The sequence below is a fragment of the Cololabis saira genome, chromosome 10 (assembly GCF_033807715.1).
Source record: "Cololabis saira isolate AMF1-May2022 chromosome 10, fColSai1.1, whole genome shotgun sequence".
Classification (NCBI taxonomy): domain Eukaryota; kingdom Metazoa; phylum Chordata; class Actinopteri; order Beloniformes; family Belonidae; genus Cololabis; species Cololabis saira.
The window spans coordinates 18,628,251-18,654,640 of record NC_084596.1 but is presented as its reverse complement, the minus strand read 5'-3'; the positions used below and the strand labels follow the sequence as shown (position 1 = coordinate 18,654,640).

Here is a 26,390-nt window from a genome sequence, read left to right as displayed (position 1 = left end):
AACAGATGTTGTCTCTAGACGCTTTCCAGAGATCCAAGACGCTTTCCAGAGATCCATCCATATTAGGTCACCTGGGTGACATCCACATGGAACCTAACGTGGCTCACTTGGTTCTCACTAATGTATTGCAAAGGAAACCATTCTAACGAACTGGAAACAAAAGCCTAATCTATGTATTAATCAATTTAGGAATCTTTTGTTAGATCATATCAATATGATCAATGTCTGCTTCCACTAAACATCATTCGGCAGAACTGAATTCTCTCTGGTCCCCGTTTATGGCCTTGGACCAAAATACATGCTTGATCTGTTAGTTCCCTATGAAGCTCCCAGACCCCTGAGGTTCATCTGGATCTGGTTTGTTGTGTGTCCCAAGAACCAGAACCAAGCAAGGTGAGGCAGCGTTCAGTTATTCTGCTCCTCACCGGTGGAACAAACTTCCTGTAGACCTGAGGTCTGCTCCAACTGTCAGCTCCTTCAAATCAGGCCTAAAAACATTACTGTTTACTGAAGCGTTCTCTTAAATGAAATACTTACCTGCTGTACTCTACTGCCCTTACTTTTTAACAACTTGTGCTTTTTATTATTTTACCTTTTTTCTTATAATTTTATTTCATTTTATTTGTTATTTACTGTTTAATTATGTCTTGCTGCTTTTAATGTTGATGTAAAGCACTTTGAATTACCTTGTGTTGAATTAGACAAAAGTCTAATAATCTATGTATGTATTAATCAATTTAGCAATCTTTTGTTAGATCAAGGGTGGAAGTATGCAATTTCGGACGCAGCCAATGTCTTCTTCCACTAAACATCATTCAGCAGAACTGCATTCTCTCTGGTTTCCGTTTATGGGCTTCATCACGTGGGGTCAGGTGGGTGGTGATCCTGTAAAAAATAAATAAATAAAAAAATAAATAAAATACAAGAAAACCATTTTTGATCATATGAATGATAAATACATATAACAAAATATGTACCTTTTGTTTGAAAACTTGCTTATATGGCAAGGCAAGGCAAGGCAAGGCAAGGCAAGGCAAGGCAAGGCAAGGCAAGGCAAGGCAAGGCAAGGCAAGGCAAGGCAAGGCAAGGCAAGGCAAGGCAAGGCAAGTTTATTTATACAGCACAATTCAACACAAGGTAATTCAAAGTGCTCTACATCGACATTAAAAGCGGCAAGACATAAGTAAATAACAAATAAATTGAAATAAAATTATGAGAAAAGAAGGTAAAATAAAAAGCACAAGTTGCTGAAAACTAAGGGCATTAGCGTACCGCAGGTACACAACTCATTCGCGGTTTTCAGAAAGTATTTAATTTAAGAATACGCTTAAATAACAAATAAATGAAATAAAATGATAAGAAAAGAGGTAAAATAATAAAAATCACACGTTGTTAAAAATAAGGGCAGTAGAGTACAGCAGGTACGTGTTTAATGTAATAAATATAATAATATGTAATAAGGCAATGAAAAAAAATCTTATAATGTTTGTGTAATTTCTGTCCCTGCCACTAGATGGCGCCGGATTTCGAGTCAACCTCGACGGTATGACGTCGCAGTGTCGTGCACGTTTTTGCAGCAGCCAGGTCGGTGTGCGGCAGCTTCAGGGAGAGCATCATGGCGTCAGGAACAGGACAGGCGTCCGCTGGACACGATGCAGAATTGGACGAGTTATTGGACAGTAAGAGACACCAAATGTATCTTGGAGAATAGTGGAGTCGGTTTTGTTGCTGGGGTTTTAGGAGCAGGCGGAGTAACCACATCAATAGAGCAACAACTTGTCATGTAGTGCTGTAGGTCGTTCTGGTTGATTGTTGTTATGTGGCAACAGTTTTTATGGTTACATTTGGTACATGTACTCCAGTACTAGGAATGAGTATTATACTGTTTTTTTAGTTGAGTATGATGGTGCATTTGAGCAACCAGACGGTTAATATCAGAGTTTTGGTTCATGGTCAGATTGTGAGAGCTATCAGAACCAGCACAGCAGGTTTTATTATTATCAGTCTCCCTGGTGATATTTTGTCTTTGTTGTCAACTTTGTTTAAATATTATTATTTTTTGTTCCTTGCTGGTGGATTCCTGGTGATTTAATTTCTTCTGGCTATTTCACTGCTCTCGTAAACACACACACACACACACACACACACACACACACACACACACACACACACACACACACACACACACACACACACACACACACACCCACACCCACACCCACACCCAAAACAACCTGTTAGGTCATTTAGACAAAAGCCTTTGCAAAACTTGCTGCAACTACTTTTGTTGGCAAGCTTACAGATCAACTCTGCAGTGATTTAAGAGTAAAAACTTCGGAAGAATTGTGTACAGATAATACATTTGATCTATGAATCTTAAAACGCTTTTTACTGACAGTTATTTTAGTTATGCATGTTAATTCACTTCAGTTTACTTCAAAACATTGTATTCATATCTGAAGCAAAATTACATCTCTTCAAAGACACATTGTGATGGGGTTTTCACAGTTGCTATAACAAGCAGATTCTTAAAAACAACATTTTAAATTCAAACTGTAATCAGGTGATCAAAAAATAACAAAAGACTTTGGTTTAAAAAGCTGTGTCTGAATCAAAACTAAGATAGCTGCATGAGCAACTCTTTCTTTTTGAGAAGGCGTGTGTGTAAACAAAATCTCATCTGGATTTGGAGAAATGTCTCAGTGTTTGGATATTATTGCTCATTTGCTATATTAAAAAAAAAACAATTCCAAAATCCACAAAAATTATTGTTCTCTCAATTTTTATTGAAAAGATATTGTGGAAGAGATATAATGAAACCTGATGATTTCAGAGACGGCTTTAACTGTCAGTGACTATGATTTCTCTAACAACAGGTGTATTTATTGGCCTTTTCCTCACATCTCAGTGCTTGCTGTAGTTTAATGCACTATAAATATCTCACACTAAGCTCTGTGTGGCAAAACACTTTTTTTTTATTCAGTTATTTTTAGTTGTTTTAGTAGAAAGACACAAATACTACAATTAAAATTTCCATCATAATCCTTGTTTACTTGTTGCATGAATTGTCAAAATCTGTTGTAAAATTAGACTTTTACTTGATGGCTATTAATGACTGAATGTATACATTTTTTTCAGTAAATTGATGCTAAATATTGGGCTTGGTGTGCTTGTCTAACTGCAGATGGAGTCTACATAATATTGTTTTTCTCATCAAAACTTAATTAAAAAGATAATTGTATGTAGTGGAACTGAAATTTGTGACTCTGAATTGGGATTTTCTGTTTTTCTTACTCTCTGAGATGAATAAACTGACCGAGTTTTTATTGTGAGTGGTTGCTACTTAAAGTTTTTATTTATAAATTAATCATAATTTTAGGTCAAGGACAATGTGTTGCTGCGAGTGGATTGGAGAGAATACGTTTAAATAAACACAAGAAACTTGTGGGATAAAATAGATCTGTTGGAATATGGTGGGCAAAATGAAAGGATATTAGAATAAACGAATTAATAATTACATGGGTATAAGAGTGATTTTAATACTTTGTCTCTCTTTCAGGTGCCTTGGATGACTTTGACAAGGCATCTGCTCCTCCAGCCCCTGAACCTGCTGCAGCTTCTGCATCGGCCAAAAGTGGAGAAAAGGTCTGTCTCTGCTTCCGTGCTTCAGCTGCCTGTTTTCTTTTGGGTGGTTTGTACTTGTACTCTGTCGCCACATTGTGAAATATGTTGTTCACAAGTAGCTTCTGCAACAACTTTGATACTTAAAATGTTTTAACATGAGGTAGTTTTCAGGCTAAAGTTTAAGGATTTTGAGACAGTAAAAAAATATATTTATGTATATTTTGTACCATAATCTTTGCTTTTTACTTTTGTTGTTCTCTTTAGACTATAAAGATAAAGTTTTTTTTTTTTTTTTTTGTTGCAGTTTCAAACGTTTGATGGTTTTTGGTGTCATTTTTGTATTGCTTGAACACAGTCTGTGCCTACTGTATTTAAAAGTAAAACTGTTTTACTGCTTTATTTGAACTGCCCATAGCCCCCCCTGCTTGAGGACTGCAAGCTCTTTGAGACTCTCTTTGAAGGAGACATGGCGGCCCAGGCCAAAGAGGAGTGGGAGAAGGCCATGAGCGAGTTGGCCCAGGAGGAGCCAGAACTGATCCAGCACTTCCACAAACTGTCAGAGGCTGCGGGCAAAGTTGGTAAGACCTATCTGTTGTGGGTGGCCTATGTACTGTATATTTTTCTTCTAGTACCCTGAATGCCATCTGTGTTCTCAACAGGCACTGACACTGCTTCCCAGCAAGAGTTCACCTCGTGTCTTAAGGAAACGCTCCGTGGCCTTGCAAAGAATGCAGACAACCTTCAGGTCTGGCAAGTCGGAAGTTCAGGATTGTTTTGAAGAGGTTTAGACAGAAATAACTGATTTATGGAAAATTTGTGACGGTTTTCAGACCACAGGACTAGCCGGAGATGACCTGGTCAAAGCGCTTGAAGGTCTTGGGTTGGAGGAGGGTGGAGAAGGAGGTGGTGAGGAAGGGAACATCCTGCCCATCATGCAATCCATCATGCAGAATCTGCTCTCTAAGGAAGTGCTTTATCCGTCCCTCAAAGAGATCAGCACCAAGGTTTGTCCCTTTTTAAACAGCAGATGTTGCACACTTTAGTATCCATCTCAGTCTTTGTTGTAACTGTCACTGACCCTTGCAGTACCCCGAGTGGTTGGAGACCAACAAGCCAACCCTTAGTGGGGAGGACTACCAGCGTTACGACCAGCAGGCCAAAATCATGGGAGACATTTGCCAGCTCTTCGAGAAGGAGGAAGAGAGAGGAGAAGATAAAGAGAGAACTTTTGAGCACATTATGGACCTGATGCAAAAGGTGATGCAGCTTCATGTCTCGTCACACACGGTTAATTAATATTTAATTTAGAATATTGAGTTTTCTCTTTGAGTATTTTTATTTTATTCAACTCAACATTAGAAGGTCCCTTTAATGACTTATTAATGTCTGACTACTTCCAGCCACTATTAGTCCATTCTTGCCTCTTACTCTGACTCTCTGGGAGTTTTTTTTTTAATCTTTTTTTGTTTTTTCTCCCCCCAGTGGTTCTTCCTGTACCTTCTGTACATTTTAGTTCTGCCACATATTTTCCTACATTAAGCTGTAAAACTGTATCCAAATATTTTAAATAGCGTAGAGGCACATGAAGTGAAAATTATTAAGGAAACAAAGGATGACTTTCCTTTTCTTTTATTTGTTTTGCAGTATGTTTTATGTGAAAGAGAGGTAATATCAAAGTGACATCCATGTGAATGTGAGAATACAGGTTCCCCCAGCAGAACATTGCACTGTAACTAGAATGACTTTGCTGCTAATCATTTTACTCTGTGGTTTTTGTGTTGTCGCTGATCAGTGTAGACGATGCATTATAAAATGTTAAGAAAATCAAATTAAATGTTGATCATTCTTGTTTCACTTACAGCTGCAAGAACTTGGCCAGCCACCCAAGGAGTTGGCAGGTGATGCGGTAAGTTCGCCTGGTTGTGTGGAACTGTGTTAGCTTTGAAGTACTTAGAAAGAGTTTTTTCAGATTTAGTTTGAATTAAAACCATAAATGATTCTTCTCAAAATATCTAGAAAACACCTGCATGGTTTCTTGACAGGAAAAAAAAACAGAGGCCTCATCTTGTACAATGAAACTGTCACAACACAGCTGTCATGAACCCATGTAGCCGATTCAGCAGTCACGTGACTTTTCTCTCCTCTTTTTTTGTTCACATGAAGACAAACAAACCAACTGTTGTTGCTCACAGCCTACAGGCACAGTTTATATTTTCAAGAGTTTATTTTCTTTATCTCTTTATGTACATCTCCTAAAATATAGAAACTATGTTGGGAAAATTTGTATTTTGTGAAGAATTCAAAGCTCTCAAGAAGGTTTCTGCATTACTGGGTTCTTCTATTATCTTACTCTCCTCAGCCTCCTGGCTTTAACTTTGACTTGGAGTCCCTAAATCTCCCGGGAGCATCTGGAGCCGGACCAGCAGAGCAGTGCTCCATCATGTGATGAGGTGATGGTGTGTTCTGTGAGAAGATCTGGAGTGTAAAGGTCACTCTGTGTGTGTGTCAGCGTCAGGGAGGGACAACACACAGTGAATGAAAGGTCGGGCAGTAGGTGACCAGACCATTGCTACGGTTGTCCTTCAAGAAGAAAGTGTGTGGAAATAACCAGAAGGAGCCACGAAAACCACCAGGAAACACAACACAACCATGTGTTCTTCTCTGTAACATCACTGACTGCACAACTGAGAATATTTTGAACATCCCTGCAATAGTTTGTAAGCTGTTCCCACGGCCTTTTCACAGTACATTTTAATATAATTCCTCCTGTAAGAAGAAATGAACACTTAATTCTCCTTTTTGCACACTGTTTAGCCTCAGAGTAAATGCTATCAAACCACCTCACAGGTTAAAACGGTACCTTTCATAAGGACTTTATGAAAGGCTTATTGTATAGTGTTTTATAAACTGAACACTTTACCATCATTCAGCTCAGCACTTATCCATCTAATGTGAATTTGCAATGTCATCCCAAGGTTTTCACTAGTCGTAATTTTCCTGACACTTAACAAAAATCTAACTTCTGTACAGGATTGAACTAATCAAGTGTGTGTATAAATGATTTATTCTTTTAATTATAATTTAAAAGATGACAGAGAATTGAATACCTTGTGAAGTTTCCAGCACCTTTTAATGAGACCAATTTCCCATTCCATCTGAAATTGTTGAGATTATGATTCCCAGATACCTTTGCTGTGTTACTTTGATCATTGTGGTTTTGAGTTACTTTGCAAAGTGAGTGTGATTCCCATAGTTTTAAAAATTTGGTGGTTTCTTTTGGTATGAATACTCAGAAACCTAAAGCAAACACCCAAAGCTGGATTTCAGTGATAATCACTCGACAGAACAAGCATATGCTCACTAAAAGGATATTATGGCCTTTCTAGAAAAGTTGACGGAGTTGTTAACATTATGTTGTGTCAGACGTGGATGGAAACGTAATTCATGCAGATGGATTGTTTAGTAAGACAACAGGCTGATGGTAGCACTTTTGAGTGGCGATTGCTGTGTTGTTTACGACTGGCAACCACTTTTCATTGGCTACTATTGCCAGCAGACAAAAGTTTTACCTCGGTTACCATAGAGAGAGGTCGAGAAATGACCCACCAATATCTGTATAATAAAAGGGTGCTGACAAAGGATTTAGTCAGCTATGCACTGAAAAGAGGTCATCTAACACAGCTGATGGGAGGCTGCTGTGGAGGTTTATAAATACCGTCACCGGATGGGGAGAGCAAGCTATCGGCCTCTCGGTGCAAACGCACTGTATTGAAAATTAAAATAAATAAAAAAATAAATAACCTGTTTATTTGGTACTACTTTGTTTAGTAAATATATGAATTAAAAGTGATACAACACAACTTTGTTTTTCTGACTTGTGGTTTGTCATCATTGCTCCTAAAGTAATTTTAGCAAATGATAAACTTATACTTGAAGCTTCATATTTACTACACTCAGAGGCAAATGATGTGCATTTGTTGGCACTCTTGTTTGAGTGCATTAAACAATTTACATCCGCAAATGATCACCATTTTATAAAAATATGCTGCATTGCTCCCTATTATATTGTGTATATAGCAATGGATCACATTGATGCTAAACTTTTTTTTTTAGGTTAATTATGTACATATTACTACACAATATTGAGATAGGTGGGTCCAGAAGTAATTGCACAAAAAACGTTTTTATCTTTACTCACCACCACGGTGGATTTGAAATAAAACAATATAAGTAAGATGGAAGTAGTGTATTCTTTCAGCTTTTTATTTAGGATGATGCACAAAAAATATGGCATTATTTCTGAATTGAAGACTTTTGAAGTAAAGTACCTCAATTTGCAGGGGATCAAAAGTATTTGGACAACTAATTGACAAGAAGTTGATTGACCCGTTGCTGTTTGTACTCTCAGTACTCCAAAATAAATGAAGCAGATAAAAGGTCTGGAGTTTATACCTGGAACTGCGCTGACAGTTGGCAGCTGTTTGACTGGATATACCAGTATGAAGTCCAAAGAGATGGATGTGCAAGGTAAAGCTGGGTAAAAGGTCCATACTGAAGAGCACAAAACCTAAGTTTAGCCAAATGGTACACTCAAAAAACTTGAGCTCAACAATATCAAATGGCCAGGAAACCCAAGGAAGACAACTACAGTGGATGATGTCATTATCGCCCCCCTGGTCAAGAAAAACTCCCTCACACCGTCAGCAGAAGTCAAGAATACACTCAAGAACAAGATAACCACATTAGATGTTGACGTTTGTGTCAACTAGTGGGATTTCTATTAAACTGACCTTTTTTGAGGTCATGCAACTGCATCTCACTTGGGTTGAAGTCAAGATTGTGATTCCAGCACTCCAAAACATTACATCACTTTTCTTATTTTTCCAACATCTCAGTTCTTGATTATCTAACATACTTGGGACATTACATTGCTAAATTATTATACCTTTACACAGATATTTTCTCTCTAAAATCCTTTTACACTGTAGGGATATGAATACCCCCTCAGTCATTGCAAGACTAACAGAGCTCAGATGTAGAAAAATATTCCAAGCTTTAGCCTGGGAATATATCAGTAGGTGAGCTATTTAAATCTTCAGTGTTTTTTTTTTATAATTCCCAACCCACATCAGGTGAAATACCCGGACTCGCCAACTAAACAGGTTGACAGGGGGCCTTTGTACGGAGTCCATGTCGTATTTTCACCAAAACATCACAAACCATTCAATGAACTGTCATCTTTTGAAAAAAAAGCCTTCTTTAAAATCATGCTTTTGATTGAGAAATCCAGAGCAGCTATTACATAAACACATTTTTCCCCTGTTCAACTTTTTCTTTATTTCAATTTAAATTTTTAAAGTTTATTTGACAAGAACAATGACAAACTCAGATGTAAACATAAATACATCAGATTGAGAGAATAATCACAGCTCCTATTTTATTGAGATTGCATAAAGGGAAAGGAAGAAAATAAATAAATATAACAAGAAAAAAAATTAATAAAAAAAGAATTAATGAAAAATGTGTCCTTAATAAATAAGGAAGGAAAATCATCATATTGACAAGTACAAGCGGTTCAGGATAAATTGAGTTGTAATCAGAGTATACAATTCGACTGCAAGGGGAGTATTTATGTGTTTTAGTGTTACTGTTGAAATAAGGAGATTTAAGAGCAGTCCATAAAGGGGGGGATTTAGCGAAGCGACACTTGTGAATATAGTATTTTGTAAGAATGGTCAAATTATTCACTAAAAATTCATGTTTTTTTATTCTCAAGAATTACACCAACTTGAATGTTTTGAAAAGAAATCTATGTTGATGGAGCTGGATAATATTAAATTATGGAGAAACTTAATTTAATGAGAGACTTGAATGATCTCACATCCAAAAAAACAGGTGATCCATCGTTTCTACATTCGTTTTGCAAACATAACAATTATCTACACTCAACTATTTCTTACATCGTTTTAAATAAAGTTCTCTCAAGTCTAGAAATGATCCGTTTAGATACATTATGACAATGTATCTAATATACATATCTTTATAATGTATTGTCTATGTAACTAGAAATGCCGTTCTAGAGGTTATATTTCTTTAACAAAAAAGTTTTTTAAGCTTTTTTTTATTGAGAAGAAGTTATATAAAAAGAACATCAGTTACGATATATATGTAACAAAAAAATAAATATAAAATTCTGGAATTTTCTCTGGACAGAGAAATTAACAGAAGTAGGGAGAATGACACATAAACGAGTGAATAAATAAAATGTGAAAAAAAGTAAATGAAAAATTAAATAAGTAAAATGTAAATCATCTTTATCTTTAATCTTTATCTATCAATCTATATCTTTTTATTTATTTATCCTTTATTTATCCAGGAAAGTCCCATTGAGGTACAATATCTCTTCTGCCAGGGAGTCCTGGTCAAGATGGTAGCAGAAAAATAAATTCAGTTTCATATAAAAGAAAATACATACAAGGACAAGTAATTTTACAAAAAATAAAAAAATATCAAAACAAGAAACAAACATAAAACATACAAGGATCAGAAAGCTAAAAAGAATTCATGACAAGGATGACACTTGATTAAAAACAATGACATTGTTCTGTGAAAACTGATTTTAACATATGTTTGAACATGTTAAGAGAGGGTAAATATTTCAAGTTGAGCATGTGTTGTAGCTCATTCCAAACTTGCTTATCTTCTATATCTATATCTTATCTATCTTCATCTTTAAAAAAAAAACCGTCTATATCGGTGGATGTTATACTTTGTTTGAAGTTGTATTTCTATGGGACGTTGTCATGGAAACGCCACGTCAGAGTTTCACTGCAGGGCAAAACTTTATTGTCCACAACCGGAACCCGGAAACGTCTACGTGTCAGGAAAAAGGAGACCTGGGTGAAGGTGCGACTACAGTCGGACAGCTAGAGAAGCTTTCTGCTACATTTGGATGATTTTCTTAACCGCAGACTTCAAATTAAGTCCTGCACGGTATTTCAGTGACGATGTTAACGAAATTTGAAACGAAGTCGGCCCGTGTTAAAGGTAAGACTGCGTCAGCAGCATTTAGCACAAATGCTAACGTATTATTCATTTATAACCAATTTTAACTATTGTTTTTATTGTTATCATTACAAAGTAAGGTGGTTTACAGTCGTGTAAAGTGTCTGATATTATAACAGAACCTGCTGCGTTACGTTTCAGGGCTGAGCTTCCATCCCAAGAGGCCGTGGGTTCTGGCCAGCCTGCACAACGGGGTGATCCAGCTGTGGGACTACCGGATGTGCACGCTGATCGACAAGTTTGATGAGCATGATGGTGAGTGTGGTTTAACTTATGTAACATTATGTTTTCCTGATTTGAAATGAAGTGTTTTTAATGTACCTTTGTGGGCAGGTCCCGTCAGAGGCATCGACTTCCACAAACAGCAGCCGCTTTTTGTGTCTGGAGGAGATGATTACAAAATAAAGGTGAGTCTTCTGTGATATGCAAAAGCAGCAGGTCATGTGTTACAAGTATGGCAAGCTTTAGAAATGTATTATATATTTTTTTATGTAATGATATTTGCATTGGATGTCAGAAACATGTCCACGCTCATCTAAACGTCTGCTGGACCTTCTGACTAGGGCTGGGCGATATGGACCAAAAGTCATATCTCGATATTTTCTAGCTGAATGGCGATACTGAATGAATGAATGAATGAATGAATGAATGAATGAATGAATGAATGAATGAATGAATGAATGAATGAATGAATGAATTAAGTTTATTCAGTCATTGCAACACAAAACAACACCAAAAAAACATTGTACACAGCATTAACATTTCATACAAAACCAAATAAAATGTGTTGAACAATAACTGAAAAGGCATAGGCTGAAGCAAAATGCTTATAAAAGCCTATCCTATATTACCAACTTTCTTTTTTTGGCTACCGACCTCCAGAAAACCAAAAACAGAATAGAAAAGAAAAGAAACAATCAAAGGCAAAGAAACAATAGAAAAGCAAAGAAACATTTACAGATGGTCAATTGCACTTATAAGCTTCAAAAATAGCTTTACAAACCATTTTCTTAAATACAACAAAAGAATGACATGTTTTTAAATTTATGTTGGCATCATTCCAGAATTTAACTCCAGTGATGGAGACTCGATATATATCGATATTTTTTCTGTGACATAATTGGGGTTTCCCCCAAAGCATTATAGCATAGCATCTCTGTTAGCTTCATTTTTTTCCTGAGGCAAACCCTTAAAAAAACAGTCAGTTTTAATACAATGCCTCGTGCCAAATGTCACACAGGTACCTTTATCAACAGAGGTCTGCACAATATAAAAATGTATAAAACAAATTAAATAAAAATAAACTGCCTGCATATATAGAATAAAAATGCTTCTTGAATAAAATAAAACAAATATCCCTTTTCCTGCATAACAATTAAATTAAAATACACTGGGCAATTAATACAATGTAGACAGTAACAGGTGGACTTTTCCTGAGGACAGTTGTGCAAATAACAAAACATTTGTGCAAATCTCAAATAAAACATTCAAGTCAATTTGTCACAAAATAAGCTATATCAAAATCATTAAAAAAAGCTATATCGATATAAACGATATTGTCTCGTACCATATCGCATTTGAAAATATATCGATATATATTAAAATCTCGATATATCGCCCAGCCCTATTCTGACTAAAGCTTAATTTAGGTAGGTAGGTAGACTTTTATTCATCCCCGAGGGGAAATTCATTTTTCACAGCAGCACAACACAGCACAGAGAAAAAAAGGACAGACAAATAATAAACACATTACATAAAAAAACATAGAAAGACTGTACTCTGCTTACTGGATTAAAAAAAACATTAAAAAACGCTCAGTAAAAAAAAGGACATAAAAACAGTAAAAGTGCAGTGGTTTAAAGTGCTCGTTCTGCATATTGTTGCAAACTGCAATTTCCCCATTGTGGGAAAAATATGGCTTTTTCCTTAACTTGTATGCAATTGTTGTCGGCTCTTGTCACGATGTTTTTGTCTTAACTTTTTGTCATTCAATTATTACTGTTGAATAAACACACTTGTACTTACCAGGTGTGGAACTACAAACTGAGGCGCTGCCTCTTCACCCTCTTGGGACACCTGGACTATATCAGAACCACCTTCTTTCATCATGTGAGTTGTTCTGCAATTTGAATATTTTGATCTGATTCCACTGTAAAACAGTTCCCAATAAAATCTGTAACAACTAGTTCTGTGAATCTGGGTCTCACAACCCAAGCATTGATTTGCATTCATTTTAATATGTTTTACTTTTACCAGTATACAAGGCTGCCCCCTCAAAAAAAGACTGATCGTAATTGTGTTTATTTAATGCAGTACAGACACGCATGTTGTTTAATGCAGTGAAGAGACTCGTCTGAGATAATGTGAATATGAAGAACAGCAATCACAAGTTTCATCACAGAAGAAACACACTCCAGAAAAAGATTAAAGCAGCATAACTAAGAAAAAAAAAATCAGTAGCTGCATTGGAAAATCTTGATTATTTTTAGCAATATAGTTTTCTTCCACCACAAAACAGATTCTTAACATTCATTTTGATCTTTTGATAGCAGGGAAAAGCTAAACTAAATGAGAAACAGAGGCAAGAGTGGCCTCTATTCATATTGTTAAACTTCTGAAATTAGTAGTATATTTTCAAAGTATCAAAGGAAAATGTATGCTATGATTCATTTGGTTTTGTTTGTTGTGATCTAGGATGCTACAGCAGTGTAACACTGTGTGGTTTTCTAATCTATATATTGTTTGGAGTAAAGTTGTGAATTCGTAACTTGCCTGTAGGAGTATCCCTGGATTTTGAGTGCTTCAGATGATCAGACCATCCGTATCTGGAACTGGCAGTCCAGGACCTGTGTATGGTAAGGTGTTTGCAGGTTAAAAAATACTTTAGACTCTAATATACATTTTCTTGTGTAAAGTCCTGACATTTTGTGTTGTAAATCAAAACTTGATTGTATACGTGGTTTTTAACACAACCATTATAAATTTGTATTCTGGCTGTACAAAGGCCAGCCACTGGTTAAAAAAGAATAAATGGCAGTATTTGATTCATTCATTCATTCATTCATTCATTTCATTCATTCATTCATTCATTCATTCATTCATTTGTCTTTTGCAGCGTGCTGACCGGCCATAATCACTACGTGATGTGTGCCCAGTTCCACCCATCTGAAGACCTGGTGGTGTCAGCCAGTCTGGACCAGACCGTGCGAGTGTGGGATATCTCTGGTGAGGGCCGGGGACAGCGGGTCAGAGGGGGCAGTGGGCAGGGTTTGTGGGAGGGGACAGAGTGGTTGAATGGATGAGGAAGAAGGCAGGAACAGGACTGATGTCTACTCCTGAACCTCTTCTTCCTCTCCACATTGTACAGGACAAATCTCTGTGGGCTGTTTGCAGAAACACCTCTCCTTTTAGGACAAAGAAGTTAGCTGTACCAGCAAAGAAATGTATTGTGTGGTATTTGTCAATGTAGTGCTACACTGTGATATCAGATATGATGTTTATAGTGTAATAGAAAAATAGAAATTGGAGGGGTGTTTCTGTGCCTCTGCATGCTCTTGAAGTCTATTTTTTATATATACATATATATATATTCTTGCTTCTTATTTCTTGTCTTTGCACCTACTAAACACTTTCTTGGATTTCATCTACTTTTATTTTTATATATATTGTAATACTGTGTTAAGATATAAACCTGTAACTCATCTATCCTGGATTAGTGTTGTTTGAAGTCTCTTGTGTGATGAGCATGATTGCATCCATCTGTGGTGAATTTTAAAAAACTCTAACCCATATCACAAAACTACAGCATGTACCATTTTCACATGGAAATCTCCATGCTGAATGTCTAATCTGTTTTGTTGGTGCATGGTTAAATTGTTTTCGAAAATATATTCAAATATATTCATCAATATATTAAAAAACAACTAATAATTGTGTTAAAACAAATGTAAATTCTCATGTGTCAAAATAATCCCTTTCTTCCCAACTCACTTGCATGCTTGGCTCTGTTACTAAAAGTACGACATGGCCATTGTTATAATATTGTTATCACTCCTAACCCATAATTACAACATTGTAGTATTTGTTTATGTTGCATGTGACACATGTCTCCTAACCGAAACAATGCATGATATGCATGCAACTCTAAGACAACAAACTCTTGTCCTCATTTTCCTTTCACCCAATGCCCCATCAGAGCACGTCTTTACACCACCACCCACCCCACCTCCATCAGCCAAGCCCACACTCCCTGTGTCACCCTTGTCCCAAGCTCTTCCTGGAAACATCCACACCTGCACCCGGGTTCCTAGTGCCACTCCTTTCCCCGAGTTTCATGTCTTGGCTGTTGAGCTATCTGGTCACCACGTTATTTTTATGGGCTGAAATCATGAATACAATCAATGTTTTCAAGATTTTCTTTTTTCTCCTCCATCTTTTCCTTAAATTGAGTCTTGAAAGTAATCAATAATCTCACTCTGGTGTCCAATCAAATCCCACGTGATTTTTTTGATTCATTCTTCTGTAACATATAATCAAATCAGCAGTGACACTATGTTCATTTTTTCCAGACTCAAGTTGGTTGTAATGAGAAAAGCAAAGGTTGTGTTGATGTGTTTCAACCCAGTGTATGTGTCCAGTAGTTCAACAGTTTTCCTTGTCATTTTGTCTTGCATTTTATCTCCCATCTCCTTATTTTGTTGCTTAAATAATTTCTCTCTTGTTTTAATTTTTTTTTGTGTCTTCCTCTCCTGCACTGTGGTTGTGCCCTGTTTAACATGAAAATGGCTTTCCTTCCTTGCACGCGGCGGTCTGAATGATGGTTCCAGGTCTGAGGAAGAAGAACCTGTCTCCAGGCGCTGTGGAGACGGAGGTGCGCGGCATCTCTGGGGTTGATCTGTTTGGTGCCTCAGATGCCGTGGTGAAGCATGTCCTTGAGGTTGGCAATAATTTGGATACATATTTTATGTTTTGTTACTGTGTAGCATCTTCCTTCTGGAGAACTGCATCTTAAAGTCTTAAGTGTGAAGGAGGGCAAGTGCTTTTGACATTTTACGGATTTTTAGCGATCAGTCGTGGTTTTCAGTTTTCAGTGATCCTGTATTCATTTTGGAGCTCCTATACTGTGAAACTTCAAGAAATAATCAGTGATGCTGGAAAATCTTAACGGGAAAGAATTTATGAGTGTAAAAACATTATCAGAGTTGTTAGATTTCAATTTCAGTCCAATTGTTTTCGAAAAAAGGTTCTTGTACTTCTTCAAAAGTCGGTCTGCTGCACTTTTTTTTCCTTTTTCAGGCTTAGCTTGTTTTTACTTTATTACTTCTTGAGGCAAAATTGTCATGTAATTTGAGTTTGCTTGTCCAGGGTCATGATCGTGGGGTCAACTGGGCAGCCTTCCACCCCACCATGCCACTCATTGTGTCTGGAGCTGACGACAGACAGGTGAAGATCTGGAGGATGAACGGTAAGCGACTCCACGGGGCTGACGATAGTTAATGGCCACTGAGAACACGCTGCCTATTGTCCACTGAGGCTGAGACTCTGATGCATCTAAAACCACAAAAGCATAGATACTCAGTTTTCTAGGAGACTTCTCTACTTATTACACACAGCTGCTTGTTTATTGCGTTACCTCTCCTCCTCAAATTTAAAAGAAAAGAGATCAATTTATATCTGTCTGTGCAGGATAAATTGATACAATATTGTTTTTAAAAACTGATATGCTTATAGACGAACAAGGTCTAAGAACTGCATCAGGGGTCAGTACTGATGTTATTAACTGATCAGGTATCAGAATGAAAACAGTTGTAAAAAAAAAAAAAAAAAAAAGTGCTGACATGTAATATTGACCGTGTGTACTCCTTTTTCTGAGTCTTGCAATTATATTTTAGATATTCAGTTTGATATTCCAATCTTTCTTTCAACCTTCATTTAGAGTCCAAGGCTTGGGAGCTCGATACCTGCCGCGGGCACTACAACAACGTGTCCTGTGCCGTCTTTCACCCACGGCAAGAGCTAATCCTTTCCAACTCTGAAGACAAGAGCATCCGGGTTTGGGACATGTCCAAGAGGACTGGAGTGCAAACCTTCCGACGTGATCATGACCGCTTCTGGGTACTAGGTGCCCACCCAAACCTCAATCTGTTTGCAGCTGGTAAGATGTTATACTGACCTATAAGTGCATGTTTTTGGGGTTTGTAATCCATTTTGAAACTGGTCAGACGGAGTGAATTTAATTGTAACTATTGTTCAAGTTCGCTTGACACCAGTGACTACCGGTACTATTGTACTTGACTGGATGTTGTTTAAGAATGAATTGCAAAGAAAAAGGTCAGTGCAAGGCTTGGCAGTATTTTGTTCTGATGATGGTTTGTTTTGTCGTCCAGGTCATGACAGCGGTATGATCGTATTCAAGCTGGAGCGCGAGCGTCCTGCGTATGCTGTCCATGGCAACATGCTGTACTACGTAAAGGATCGCTTCCTCCGTCAGCTGGACTTCAACAGTAGCAAGGACACCGCTGTCATGCAGCTCCGCAGGTTGGTGCTGTTCCTGTGTCAGGGTTGAAAAAGGAGCCTGTGAGTGACTTCAGGCAAGAGTGGATAGATGCAATCAAAAAGCAGCCAGAATTTGAAGTAAAAAGACTTAATACTAGTACTGCATATGCTGAACACTTTTGTGAATGGTCCAGGGTCTACTCTCCCTGTCCCCCCAAAGACAGCTTAGATAGTGTCCAGTCATTATGCCACATTGAATGGGAGAAAGTAGGTAGTGAAGATGGATGGATAACATAAACGGCAATGGTGAATGTTTTTTTTACTTTAAGTTGTAACACAGATATGTGAATGGATAAACTATCCACTCTGATTTTATGGTCTACCCTTTTCTGTGCAGTATTAACTTATATTTACTTATTAGCTGCCAAAAGTTTGCTGTCTAAATTTGTTCAGTTCAATAAAAAACACAATAGAATCAATAAAAAATTAAGCAAATATAAATGGTGTATTATATAACATTATTTAAAGTGATTATTTATTTATTTTTAATTTTATATAGCTGTCCTTGAAACAGTTTTAACCTCAATAAAATGATATATAATCAACAAATCACATCTCTCATGCTCAATACTGTCAGAATAAAAGTTTGAAATAATAATGGTTTTTAAATGTCTTGTCTTTTTATAGTGGTTCCAAGTTCCCGGTGTTCAGTATGTCTTATAACCCTGCAGAGAACGCCGTCCTGCTCTGCACTGTAAGTTTCTGCCACCAAAACCACCCCACTCCTCAACACAGAAACTGAATTCTGCTCCCCTTACAGTTTTTCTCACCCTTTGTACTTCCTGCAGAGAGCAACCAACTTGGAGAACAGCACTTACGACCTGTACTCGATCCCAAAAGAAAGCGACTCTCAGAACCCAGATGGTAAAGAAACACCTCAATATTGCTCTAGTTTGCGTTCTTAACAGTGATTTGGTTTTTATCAGTAATTCATTGATTACAGAATGTTAAACTTCTTTGTTTTTGGCATAATCTTTGCAATAAGTTGCAATTACAAATAATGAGTTTATCTTATTTGTGCTAGGTGGCTAAAGTAACACAGTTTCTATGTGTCTTTCAGCACCAGAAGGGAAAAGATCTTCTGGTCTGACAGCAGTTTGGGTGGCAAGGAACAGATTTGCTGTCTTGGACCGCATGCACTCTGTAAGTCTATTTTGTAGGTTCACTACGTAGAACGGTGTCTAGAGAAAGGGCAGGGAGATGTTAAAAATTCGTTGAAAAAGCATTGTAAATCTTTCAACATTTCTTTAGCAACCTGCACACATTTAATATAAATCGGTATAACTCAATTTCGCCCTATGGGATTAATCATGAAATTTGTTTAGCTGCTTGAGAGCGTTTGTTTTCTTAAGTGTGTGTTTTTTGTTTATATATTTGTTTTAATTTAAATTATATCCAGTATATGTTGCAGTTACCCAAAAAGTAGACAATACTAACCGTTGCATATAAAGATAAGTGCACTATTAATCTAATTTTAAAGATCCCCTTCTGATTATTTCTTTTTTGATGAGGAGGGAAACTGTCCAAAGGAAATGGTTTTTGGATACGCAACAAAAGTTAATGTGTACTTCACCCAATGATGCCCTTGTCCACAAAGTTTTAAGATATTCTGACTTTTGCGTTATTTTACTGACAAGGAAAAAAATAAACCAACAGCACTGATGATAACACATCTACAGATTGGTACAGGAACCAGTGACTACAACAACTTCAATATGTTCATTTTCAAAAATGTACTTCATGTTTCAAAATTTATCGACTTGTCATTATTGTGTGTTTGCAAATATACTGTTTTTTAGTGTTAATATAAGATCTTGTTCTTCAATGCAGCTTCTGATTAAAAACCTGAAGAATGAAATTGTGAAGAAGGTCCAGGTGCCGAGCTGCGAGGAGATATTCTACGCAGGCACAGGCTCCTTGCTGCTGCGCGATGCAGATGGCGTCACCCTGTTTGACGTGCAGCAGAAACGCTCTCTGGCTACGGTCAAAATCGCCAAGGTGAAGTACGTGGTGTGGAGCGCTGACACCAGCCACGTGGCTCTGCTGGCCAAACACGGTGGGTAGATGAGATGAAAGCTTGACACAGAGCGGCATTTCTGGCTGCACATGATCCTCATTTGGACTGACTAAAGGAAACTAGAGGCAGACACTAATGTAGTTTTTCAGGTTAAGGTTTAGAATTTAAACTAATCACAATGGTGCCGTTACGATTAAATTTACAGTATTTTGTGAAAGTAAGGCAAATTGTTTTTTTTTTTTTTTTTTTTTTAAATAAATGTGATGGTTTTCTCTTGTAGTTTCTGGGATTAATCTGAGTGTGTTTTATTTCTACATTCAGCTATTATGATCTGCAACCGCAAACTGGAAAGTCTTTGCAACATTCACGAGAACATCAGAGTAAAGAGCGGAGCTTGGGATGAGAGCGGGGTCTTCATCTACACCACCTCCAACCACATCAAATATGCCCTTACCTCTGGGTAAGTTGTTTTTGTATTCCTAATTATCCAGGTAAACTGCTTCCACCTGGATGTGCAGACCACAGTCAATATCTTAACATGCAAACCAATTAAACTTTATCAGTACAAATGGAGCAAATTGGGGCAGATTTTCCACTTTATTTTGTCTTAGTATGTCTTATTTTATTAAAACAATGTTGTGGTGTCTCAGAAAGTAGTGGGAGTAGTTGCATCACTGTTCAAAATTTAAATCAAGCCCATTCTCAGCACTGACCTTTTCTCAGAGCAACTAGTTGTCAATACATAGCACTGTATTTTCTTTGAATATGTCTGCAACAATGGCAGAATAACTCTGACATGTTCTTCAGTGTACTATGTACAGCAAAATAAATAACATGATACTTTTTCTGTAGTGATCATGGAATCATTAGGACCTTGGACTTGCCCATCTATGTGACCCGTGTGAGAGGCAACAGTGTTTACTGCCTGGACAGAGAGTGCAGGCCTCGTGTCCTCACCATCGACCCTACTGAGTACCGCTTCAAGCTGGCTCTGGTCAACCGTAAATATGATGAGGTGCGTTCTTCACTCTTATGTGAATGCATCAATGTAGAATACTTAACTTCTGTTTTTGGCCTCTTTGATATTGTGCTGCCACTAATTTAGTTTAAATTGTTATCACTGATGTAGTTTCTCTTACTGCGGTTCCTTCCAGGTGCTCTACATGGTTCGTAATGCCAAGTTGGTGGGCCAGTCAATCATTGCCTACCTGCAGAAGAAGGGCTACCCAGAAGTAGCGCTGCACTTTGTCAAAGATGAGAAGACTCGCTTTAGCCTGGCTCTGGAGTGCGGCAATATTGAGGTAATTCTGCATGGAAGTTGCCACAGGAATTATTTATGACTGATTAAGATGAGGTTTGGGATGAGAGGATTTATTTGGAGTCCAATATATTTTGGTTGCAAGTTACTTTGCAGTCACTGCTCCCTCTAGTTTTAACATCATTGCTAAAAATCAAAAGAAAACTGCTGCAGGGCGAACTGCATGGTAATGCTCATCTTGTAACTATAATCACAGGTGGCGCTAGAGGCAGCCAAAGCCCTGGATGAGCGCAGCTGCTGGGAGCGTTTGGGTGAGGCAGCACTGCTACAAGGTCACCACCAGGTTGTGGAAATGTGTTACCAGAGAACCAAGAACTTCGACAAGCTCACCTTCCTTTACCTTATCACTGGTAACTTGGCAAAGTTACGCAAGATGATGAAGATTGGTAAGTTTCAATTACCATACTAAATAATTATTTTTGTTGCCAAATCTGTTGCGTTTACACACATTTTAGTCAAACATACAATATATTTAAGGTCTATGTCCTTTTTTTTTGTGAAGCTGAGATCAGAAAGGACATGAGTGGCCACTACCAGGCAGCGCTCTACCTGGGAGACGTCAGTGAGAGGGTCCGCATCTTGAAGAACTGCGGACAGAGTGAGTTAATTTGACTAATTGAACAATCAATTCTTATTTTCTCTGCTTTGCTGCCTGTGTAATTCTGCACATTAAAGTTACTGACCTACACCTATCCTGGTACCCAACTTTGTTACCTGTAAGTTTATGAGCAATTCTGTTGATGTCATACATCCCATGAGCAGTTCTAATCAAATATTTGATTAGAAATCTTAGATCTTTCATTAATGCTTAGGATCTCAAATTTAACAGTTTCATCTAAACAAGTTTTTGAAAAAAGGCTTAATTTAGATTTTCAAGGCAAGCCGATGTACTTGGTCCTAGAATTATGAAAATATATAAATCAGAATTTCAACTTCCAGAGAATAATAATAATATTAATTTTATTATTAATACGTTTTCCAGTGCCATGATGAATAACTGTGACCCAACTGAACATCTCAAGGGTGGCTATGAAAAGTTAAATTACGTCATAGAAGCATATTGACATTTCTTTTGTATTCTGGTCAGATTTCCACAAATTATAATAGTAAACAAATCAATCTTGCATATGAAAATATTTTTTCTCAACAGCATTATAAATATGATCAATATCTACTGAGCTGGTGTCTTCTCTGTAATATTGGTAGAATTTTCACCTTCTTTTTGTCATGTGAAACTGTTTTGTATACAAACTTGTGCGTTTGCAGAGTCCCTGGCTTATCTGACGGCAGCCACACATGGGCTGGATGAAGAGGCTGAGGCGCTAAAGGAGACTTTTGACCCAGAAAAGGAGACGGTGTGTTGACAAAATAGTGACTCTATCTGGTTACCTACAGGAAAAGTAGTGTTGTGGTAATCTGGCAGTTGGATAAATCTTTTTTTTTTTTTTTTTTTTACTCCAAATTTATTTTTCATCTCCAATATACTATTTTAAACAGTTCATAATTTCAGTTATTCAGTGGTTGAACTCGTTAATCTAGGTGCCAGAGGTCGATCCCAATGCCCAGCTGCTGCAGCCTCCTCCACCCATCAACCCTCTGGACACCAACTGGCCTCTGCTCACTGTACCAAAGGGATTCTTTGATGGACCGATTCCAGCCAAGGGTGAGTCTTCAGGACTGTGTAGATGCACATTTAAATACTTGATATACTGGGTGGAATAACCATATATACTGTAGATTGTATTCATATTTTCTTTATTTAGGTATCAAAGACAGGAATATTTGGTCATTCATTTTGTAAATTAAGGAGAATTCATTGTGATTAGTTTGGAAAAAAATGTCTAAAACTTTGATCATTTCATATTCTTGTTTAAGCCTTTACTCATCAACATTATAGGAGTGAAAAGCTTGTGTAAGTGTGTTTTCCAATGCTTTATGTTGTAGGGAAAGCAGGTCAGATGGCTGCAGAAATGGATATGGATGCTCCTGGAGGCGAGGGCTGGGGAGATGATGCTGAGCTCAATATGGATGAAGGTAAATTCAGAGAGATTTCATTTCTGAAAATCCTTCTATTAAGTAAGCTAATTAGGAGATATGAAAAAAATGTAAATTTGTCTTTTCTCCTCTTTCTCAGATGGTTTTATGGACGCCCAGGATGGTTTAGGCGAAGAGGGTATGGCGAAGGAGGAAGGAGGAGGCTGGGATATTGATGAAGAGGTGGAACTTCCTCCAGAGCTGGTGAGATGAGTTACTTTGTTACAACTCTCACAACTAGATATGTGAGAAGTACCCTTTTTTTTTTTTTTTTTTTTTTTTTTTCTTTTGAGGTGGTTTCATTGTTTGTTTTGAAATTGACTTTTAAACCTTAAAGAAATGAGGCAGAACCTGGAGCTTCCAAATATCCTCGCCACTGCTGCTAGCCATTGCTCTGACAGATTCATATATATATTTATATATATAATATTTATATACATTTATGTTTTGATTTAGCCCAGCACACTGTATTACTTGAAATGGGATACTTAAACAGAAATGCTTTTATTTTTCCTACAGGATGTGCCAGCTGGAGGAACAGAAGATGGCTTCTTTGTCCCACCCACTAAGGGCATGAGTCCAACTCAGTTGTGGTGTAACAACTCCCAGCTTCCAGTGGACCACATCCTGGCTGGATCCTTTGAAACTGCTATGAGAGTACGTTCATAATGTTACGTCATCTCCCTCCAGTTCACCATTTGACGTTATGCAGTAATTTCAATTTGGCTATATTTCCTTATTAATTAAAGCTTAATTTTTTTTTATCCACCTACAGCTGCTCCATGACCAGGTTGGAGTTGTGAACTTTGGTCCCTACAAGTCGCTGTTTGTGCAGACCTTGTCCAGAGGCCGCACCTGCTACCTGGGCCTGCCTTCCCTGCCCTGCCTGCGTGGTCATCCGCAAAGAAACTGGAAGGTAAAAACGATAATTTTGTAAATTTAAATATTTTATCCTGTTTTATTCATGAAAATCTTTTTATTGGCCAACATGCTTCTTGCTGCTTTTTCATCCATTTGCCTTTGATTTATAAAACATGTTTTTATTTTCTACTTTGTTAATTAATCTTTAGGATTGTGGAGCAAAGCAGGGGCTGCCGGCTGTGGGGCTGCGTCTCTCTGATCTCATCGCCCGCCTTCAGCAGTGCTACCAGATGACCACATCCGGGCGCTTTGAGGAGGCTGTCGAGCGCTTCAGAACCATCTTGCTGTCTGTACCGCTGCTGGTGGTTGATAACAAGCAGGAGATTGCAGAGGTGAGCAACAAACCTGCCTTTAATCCGATCTGTTTAATGTCCAAATGTTGTGTAAAAATATTGCAATACGATACAAGCTATGATTGTAGGTTGCTGTGGCTTCCCAATGCGCCTAATACACATTCGGTTATATGCAGGTACACAACTACATATAATCATAAATGTTACTCCTTTTTAGAAAAAAAATGTTTTGTGTTTCAGGCTCAGCAGCTGATAACAATTTGCAGAGAGTACATTGTGGGTCTGACCATGGAAGTTGAGAGGAAGAAGTTGCCTAAAGAAACTTTAGATCAGCAGAAGAGACTCTGTGAGGTAAAAAACAAACACCATATGACCGTAATTAATTAAATTGAATAGACTAAAAGTTTCTGCATTTCATACTTTGTTTTTCCGGGGTTGTTATTTCCTTGCAGATGGCTGCTTATTTCACCCACTGCAACCTCCAGCCAGTCCACATGGTACTGGTGCTGCGCACAGCGCTGAACCTCTTCTTCAAACTTCGGAACTTCAAGACAGCCGCAGGCTTTGCACGTCGCCTTCTTGAGCTCGGGCCAAAGCCAGATGTTGCACAGCAGGTTGTAATACCTCGTTTTCATTCATTTCTAATATTCAAATAGTAAAAATAAACATTTTATTTTTTACTAAACTAAATATGTTCCTGCCCTTTAGACCCGCAAGATTTTGGCCGCCTGTGAGAAGACCCTGACTGATGCCCACCAGCTGAACTACGATCCTCACAATCCATTTGACCTGTGCGCTGCCTCTTTTGTTCCCCTCTACCGTGGACGTCCTGTTGAGAAGTGCCCACTGTCTGGAGCTTGCTACTGTCCCCCTTACAAAGGCCAGATCTGCAGAGTCACCCAGGTAGATCAGGACAGTTGCACATAAACACCAGCAATCTAAAATCCTCAAAATGATAATCTATTACATTCTTTCGGCGACAAAACAGTTGATTTTAAAGCAAAGGTTTTCTAACTTAATGCCACCCTTTCCAGCTCAAACTTGCGTGACGATAAATGGGTCAATATTTCTTCCATAAACTTGGTTATATACATTTGTCTTTGAAGGTTTACACAATACTATTCATGTGAAAAGAAATCAACGGATGAAATTTGGTATAGAAGGGAACCAAAGTGGTCACCATTCATCAACTGTAAAGCTCTTCAGGCAAACGAACACCACAGCGTTTGATGTCTTAAGCTCCTATTACATTTCGGGATACCTTGTATTTATTACCCCAATTTAGCATATTTCCCGTCCTTTTTACGTTAACGGTCACAGAGTCGGGTGTTGAGCTGTTGAACTCTTCCGAAGGTACACTTTAAACACAGGTCTGCTGATGTAAATAGGTTGAAGTGGGATGGCAGGACCTGGGTGGGATTTATCGATAGCGAGACGATGAGGTCCGGGAGTAGATACTATAAATCAGCAGATTACGGGAACCGTAACATGCAACTGGCTACTAAAATGACAGACTGCAGCTTTGCAACAAATGAAAGCCTGGTCATTGACAAATTGAGAAACAAGTTATATGCGGTCATCGACCACAATGGCAGAGGAAGAGTGGACTGGTCATTGTAGCACGGCGAGTGCTACGGGGGCCCGACCGACAGGACAGAGAGGACACGGGGTTTCAGTGCAGAACTCCTTTATTTCCCAGTTTCCCCAGACACGTGAACAAGCACCTTCTCCAAAAGCAGCCCCCCCCCTTGCTGCTGTGCAGCCACACCTTATGAAGGCAGGCAGGGTGGAGAGGTTGAGGATTATCCAATTGACCATTTAGTGTTATGTTGTTTTTTTTTAAGATTCATCTTCTAATTGTTAATCTTACTTTTCTCTCCAGGTGACTGAGATCGGCAAGGATGTGATTGGTCTGCGAGTGAGCCTGCTCCAGTTCCGTTAAGGAGAAGATGTTCAAATATATGATGATTGGAAGCAGAAATGTTTGCTCACAATGATGTTAACCTCTGTAGCTGTCTTGTCTATCGTAGCCCATAAATCTCTCCTATCCTACCAAAAGCTTTTTTCTTGTGCAAGATGTAGTGCATGAAGACTGTATACTGTGTGCATTATTAAGGGTTTAAAAACCTAAATGTTATCTTTTCCTGACATAAATAAGTCAAAATAACACATCAATTCTCTCTGTATCTGCAAGAACTACAATAAAATTAAGTTTCTGAATCAGACTGGATTGTGGTGTTTTTATTTTAATTTAATTTTTCTTTTCATGTGAAATGTTTTAACCAATGATTCAGATTCAGAAAAACTTTATTTATCCCTGAGGGGCAATTTCAAGGCTACTGAGCAGCAAGACGTTGAAGTAGAGGATAATAAAATAAAATAAAATGAACAGATAAGTGGGGCGTGTCTCATATGTACAAGAAATGTGCAAAAAATGTACCAAAAATATATAAATGCAAATTATGACAGCTCTTGCAAATGAAACTGAATCTTAGTTTTATTATATCAGAGTGTTATATATATTTATTCTTTTATTTATTTTTTTACATTTTTTAAATAAACT

The 26,390-nt window shown here is 37.8% G+C and overlaps 2 protein-coding genes across 2 annotated transcripts; both read left to right on the top strand.

Annotated features, from left to right (window-relative positions):
• Nucleotides 1-1,572: 1,572 nt before the first annotated feature.
• pex19 (peroxisomal biogenesis factor 19) lies at nucleotides 1,573-7,499 on the top strand. The gene is made up of 8 exons (XM_061731914.1): nucleotides 1,573-1,679; nucleotides 3,560-3,645; nucleotides 4,040-4,202; nucleotides 4,284-4,369; nucleotides 4,455-4,628; nucleotides 4,711-4,881; nucleotides 5,486-5,530; nucleotides 5,984-7,499. Exons 1-8 carry the CDS (start codon nucleotides 1,616-1,618, stop codon nucleotides 6,068-6,070), a joined length of 876 nt encoding a protein of 291 aa, XP_061587898.1. The 5' UTR covers nucleotides 1,573-1,615; the 3' UTR covers nucleotides 6,071-7,499.
• Nucleotides 7,500-10,494: 2,995 nt separating this feature from the next.
• On the top strand, nucleotides 10,495-26,052 carry copa (COPI coat complex subunit alpha). The gene is made up of 30 exons (XM_061731913.1): nucleotides 10,495-10,671; nucleotides 10,831-10,944; nucleotides 11,023-11,096; nucleotides 12,718-12,798; nucleotides 13,468-13,544; nucleotides 13,805-13,914; nucleotides 15,516-15,625; nucleotides 16,054-16,153; nucleotides 16,625-16,843; nucleotides 17,076-17,226; nucleotides 17,872-17,938; nucleotides 18,033-18,108; nucleotides 18,305-18,387; nucleotides 19,075-19,300; nucleotides 19,583-19,721; nucleotides 20,114-20,276; nucleotides 20,416-20,562; nucleotides 20,776-20,965; nucleotides 21,082-21,177; nucleotides 21,846-21,934; nucleotides 22,119-22,242; nucleotides 22,524-22,613; nucleotides 22,714-22,817; nucleotides 23,133-23,270; nucleotides 23,389-23,529; nucleotides 23,684-23,866; nucleotides 24,068-24,178; nucleotides 24,280-24,441; nucleotides 24,536-24,730; nucleotides 25,710-26,052. Exons 1-30 carry the CDS (start codon nucleotides 10,632-10,634, stop codon nucleotides 25,767-25,769), a joined length of 3,660 nt encoding a protein of 1,219 aa, XP_061587897.1. The 5' UTR covers nucleotides 10,495-10,631; the 3' UTR covers nucleotides 25,770-26,052.
• The last annotated feature ends 338 nt before the right edge of the window (nucleotides 26,053-26,390 follow it).

What these genes read in the sequence shown, in the direction of transcription:
- pex19 (XM_061731914.1), top strand. Translation starts at nt 1,616, where the DNA reads ATGGCGTCAGGAACAGGACAGGCGTCCGCTGGACACGATGCAGAATTG. An exon ending in AGAGGCTGCGGGCAAAGTTG is followed by an intron (nt 4,203 to 4,283) that starts GTAAGACCTATC and finishes TGTTCTCAACAG; the next exon opens with GCACTGACACTGCTTCCCAG. An exon ending in AGGAGTTGGCAGGTGATGCG is followed by an intron (nt 5,531 to 5,983) that starts GTAAGTTCGCCT and finishes TACTCTCCTCAG; the next exon opens with CCTCCTGGCTTTAACTTTGA.
- copa (XM_061731913.1), top strand. Translation starts at nt 10,632, where the DNA reads ATGTTAACGAAATTTGAAACGAAGTCGGCCCGTGTTAAAG. An exon ending in GAGATGATTACAAAATAAAG is followed by an intron (nt 11,097 to 12,717) that starts GTGAGTCTTCTG and finishes TGTACTTACCAG; the next exon opens with GTGTGGAACTACAAACTGAG. An exon ending in GAACCACCTTCTTTCATCAT is followed by an intron (nt 12,799 to 13,467) that starts GTGAGTTGTTCT and finishes ACTTGCCTGTAG; the next exon opens with GAGTATCCCTGGATTTTGAG.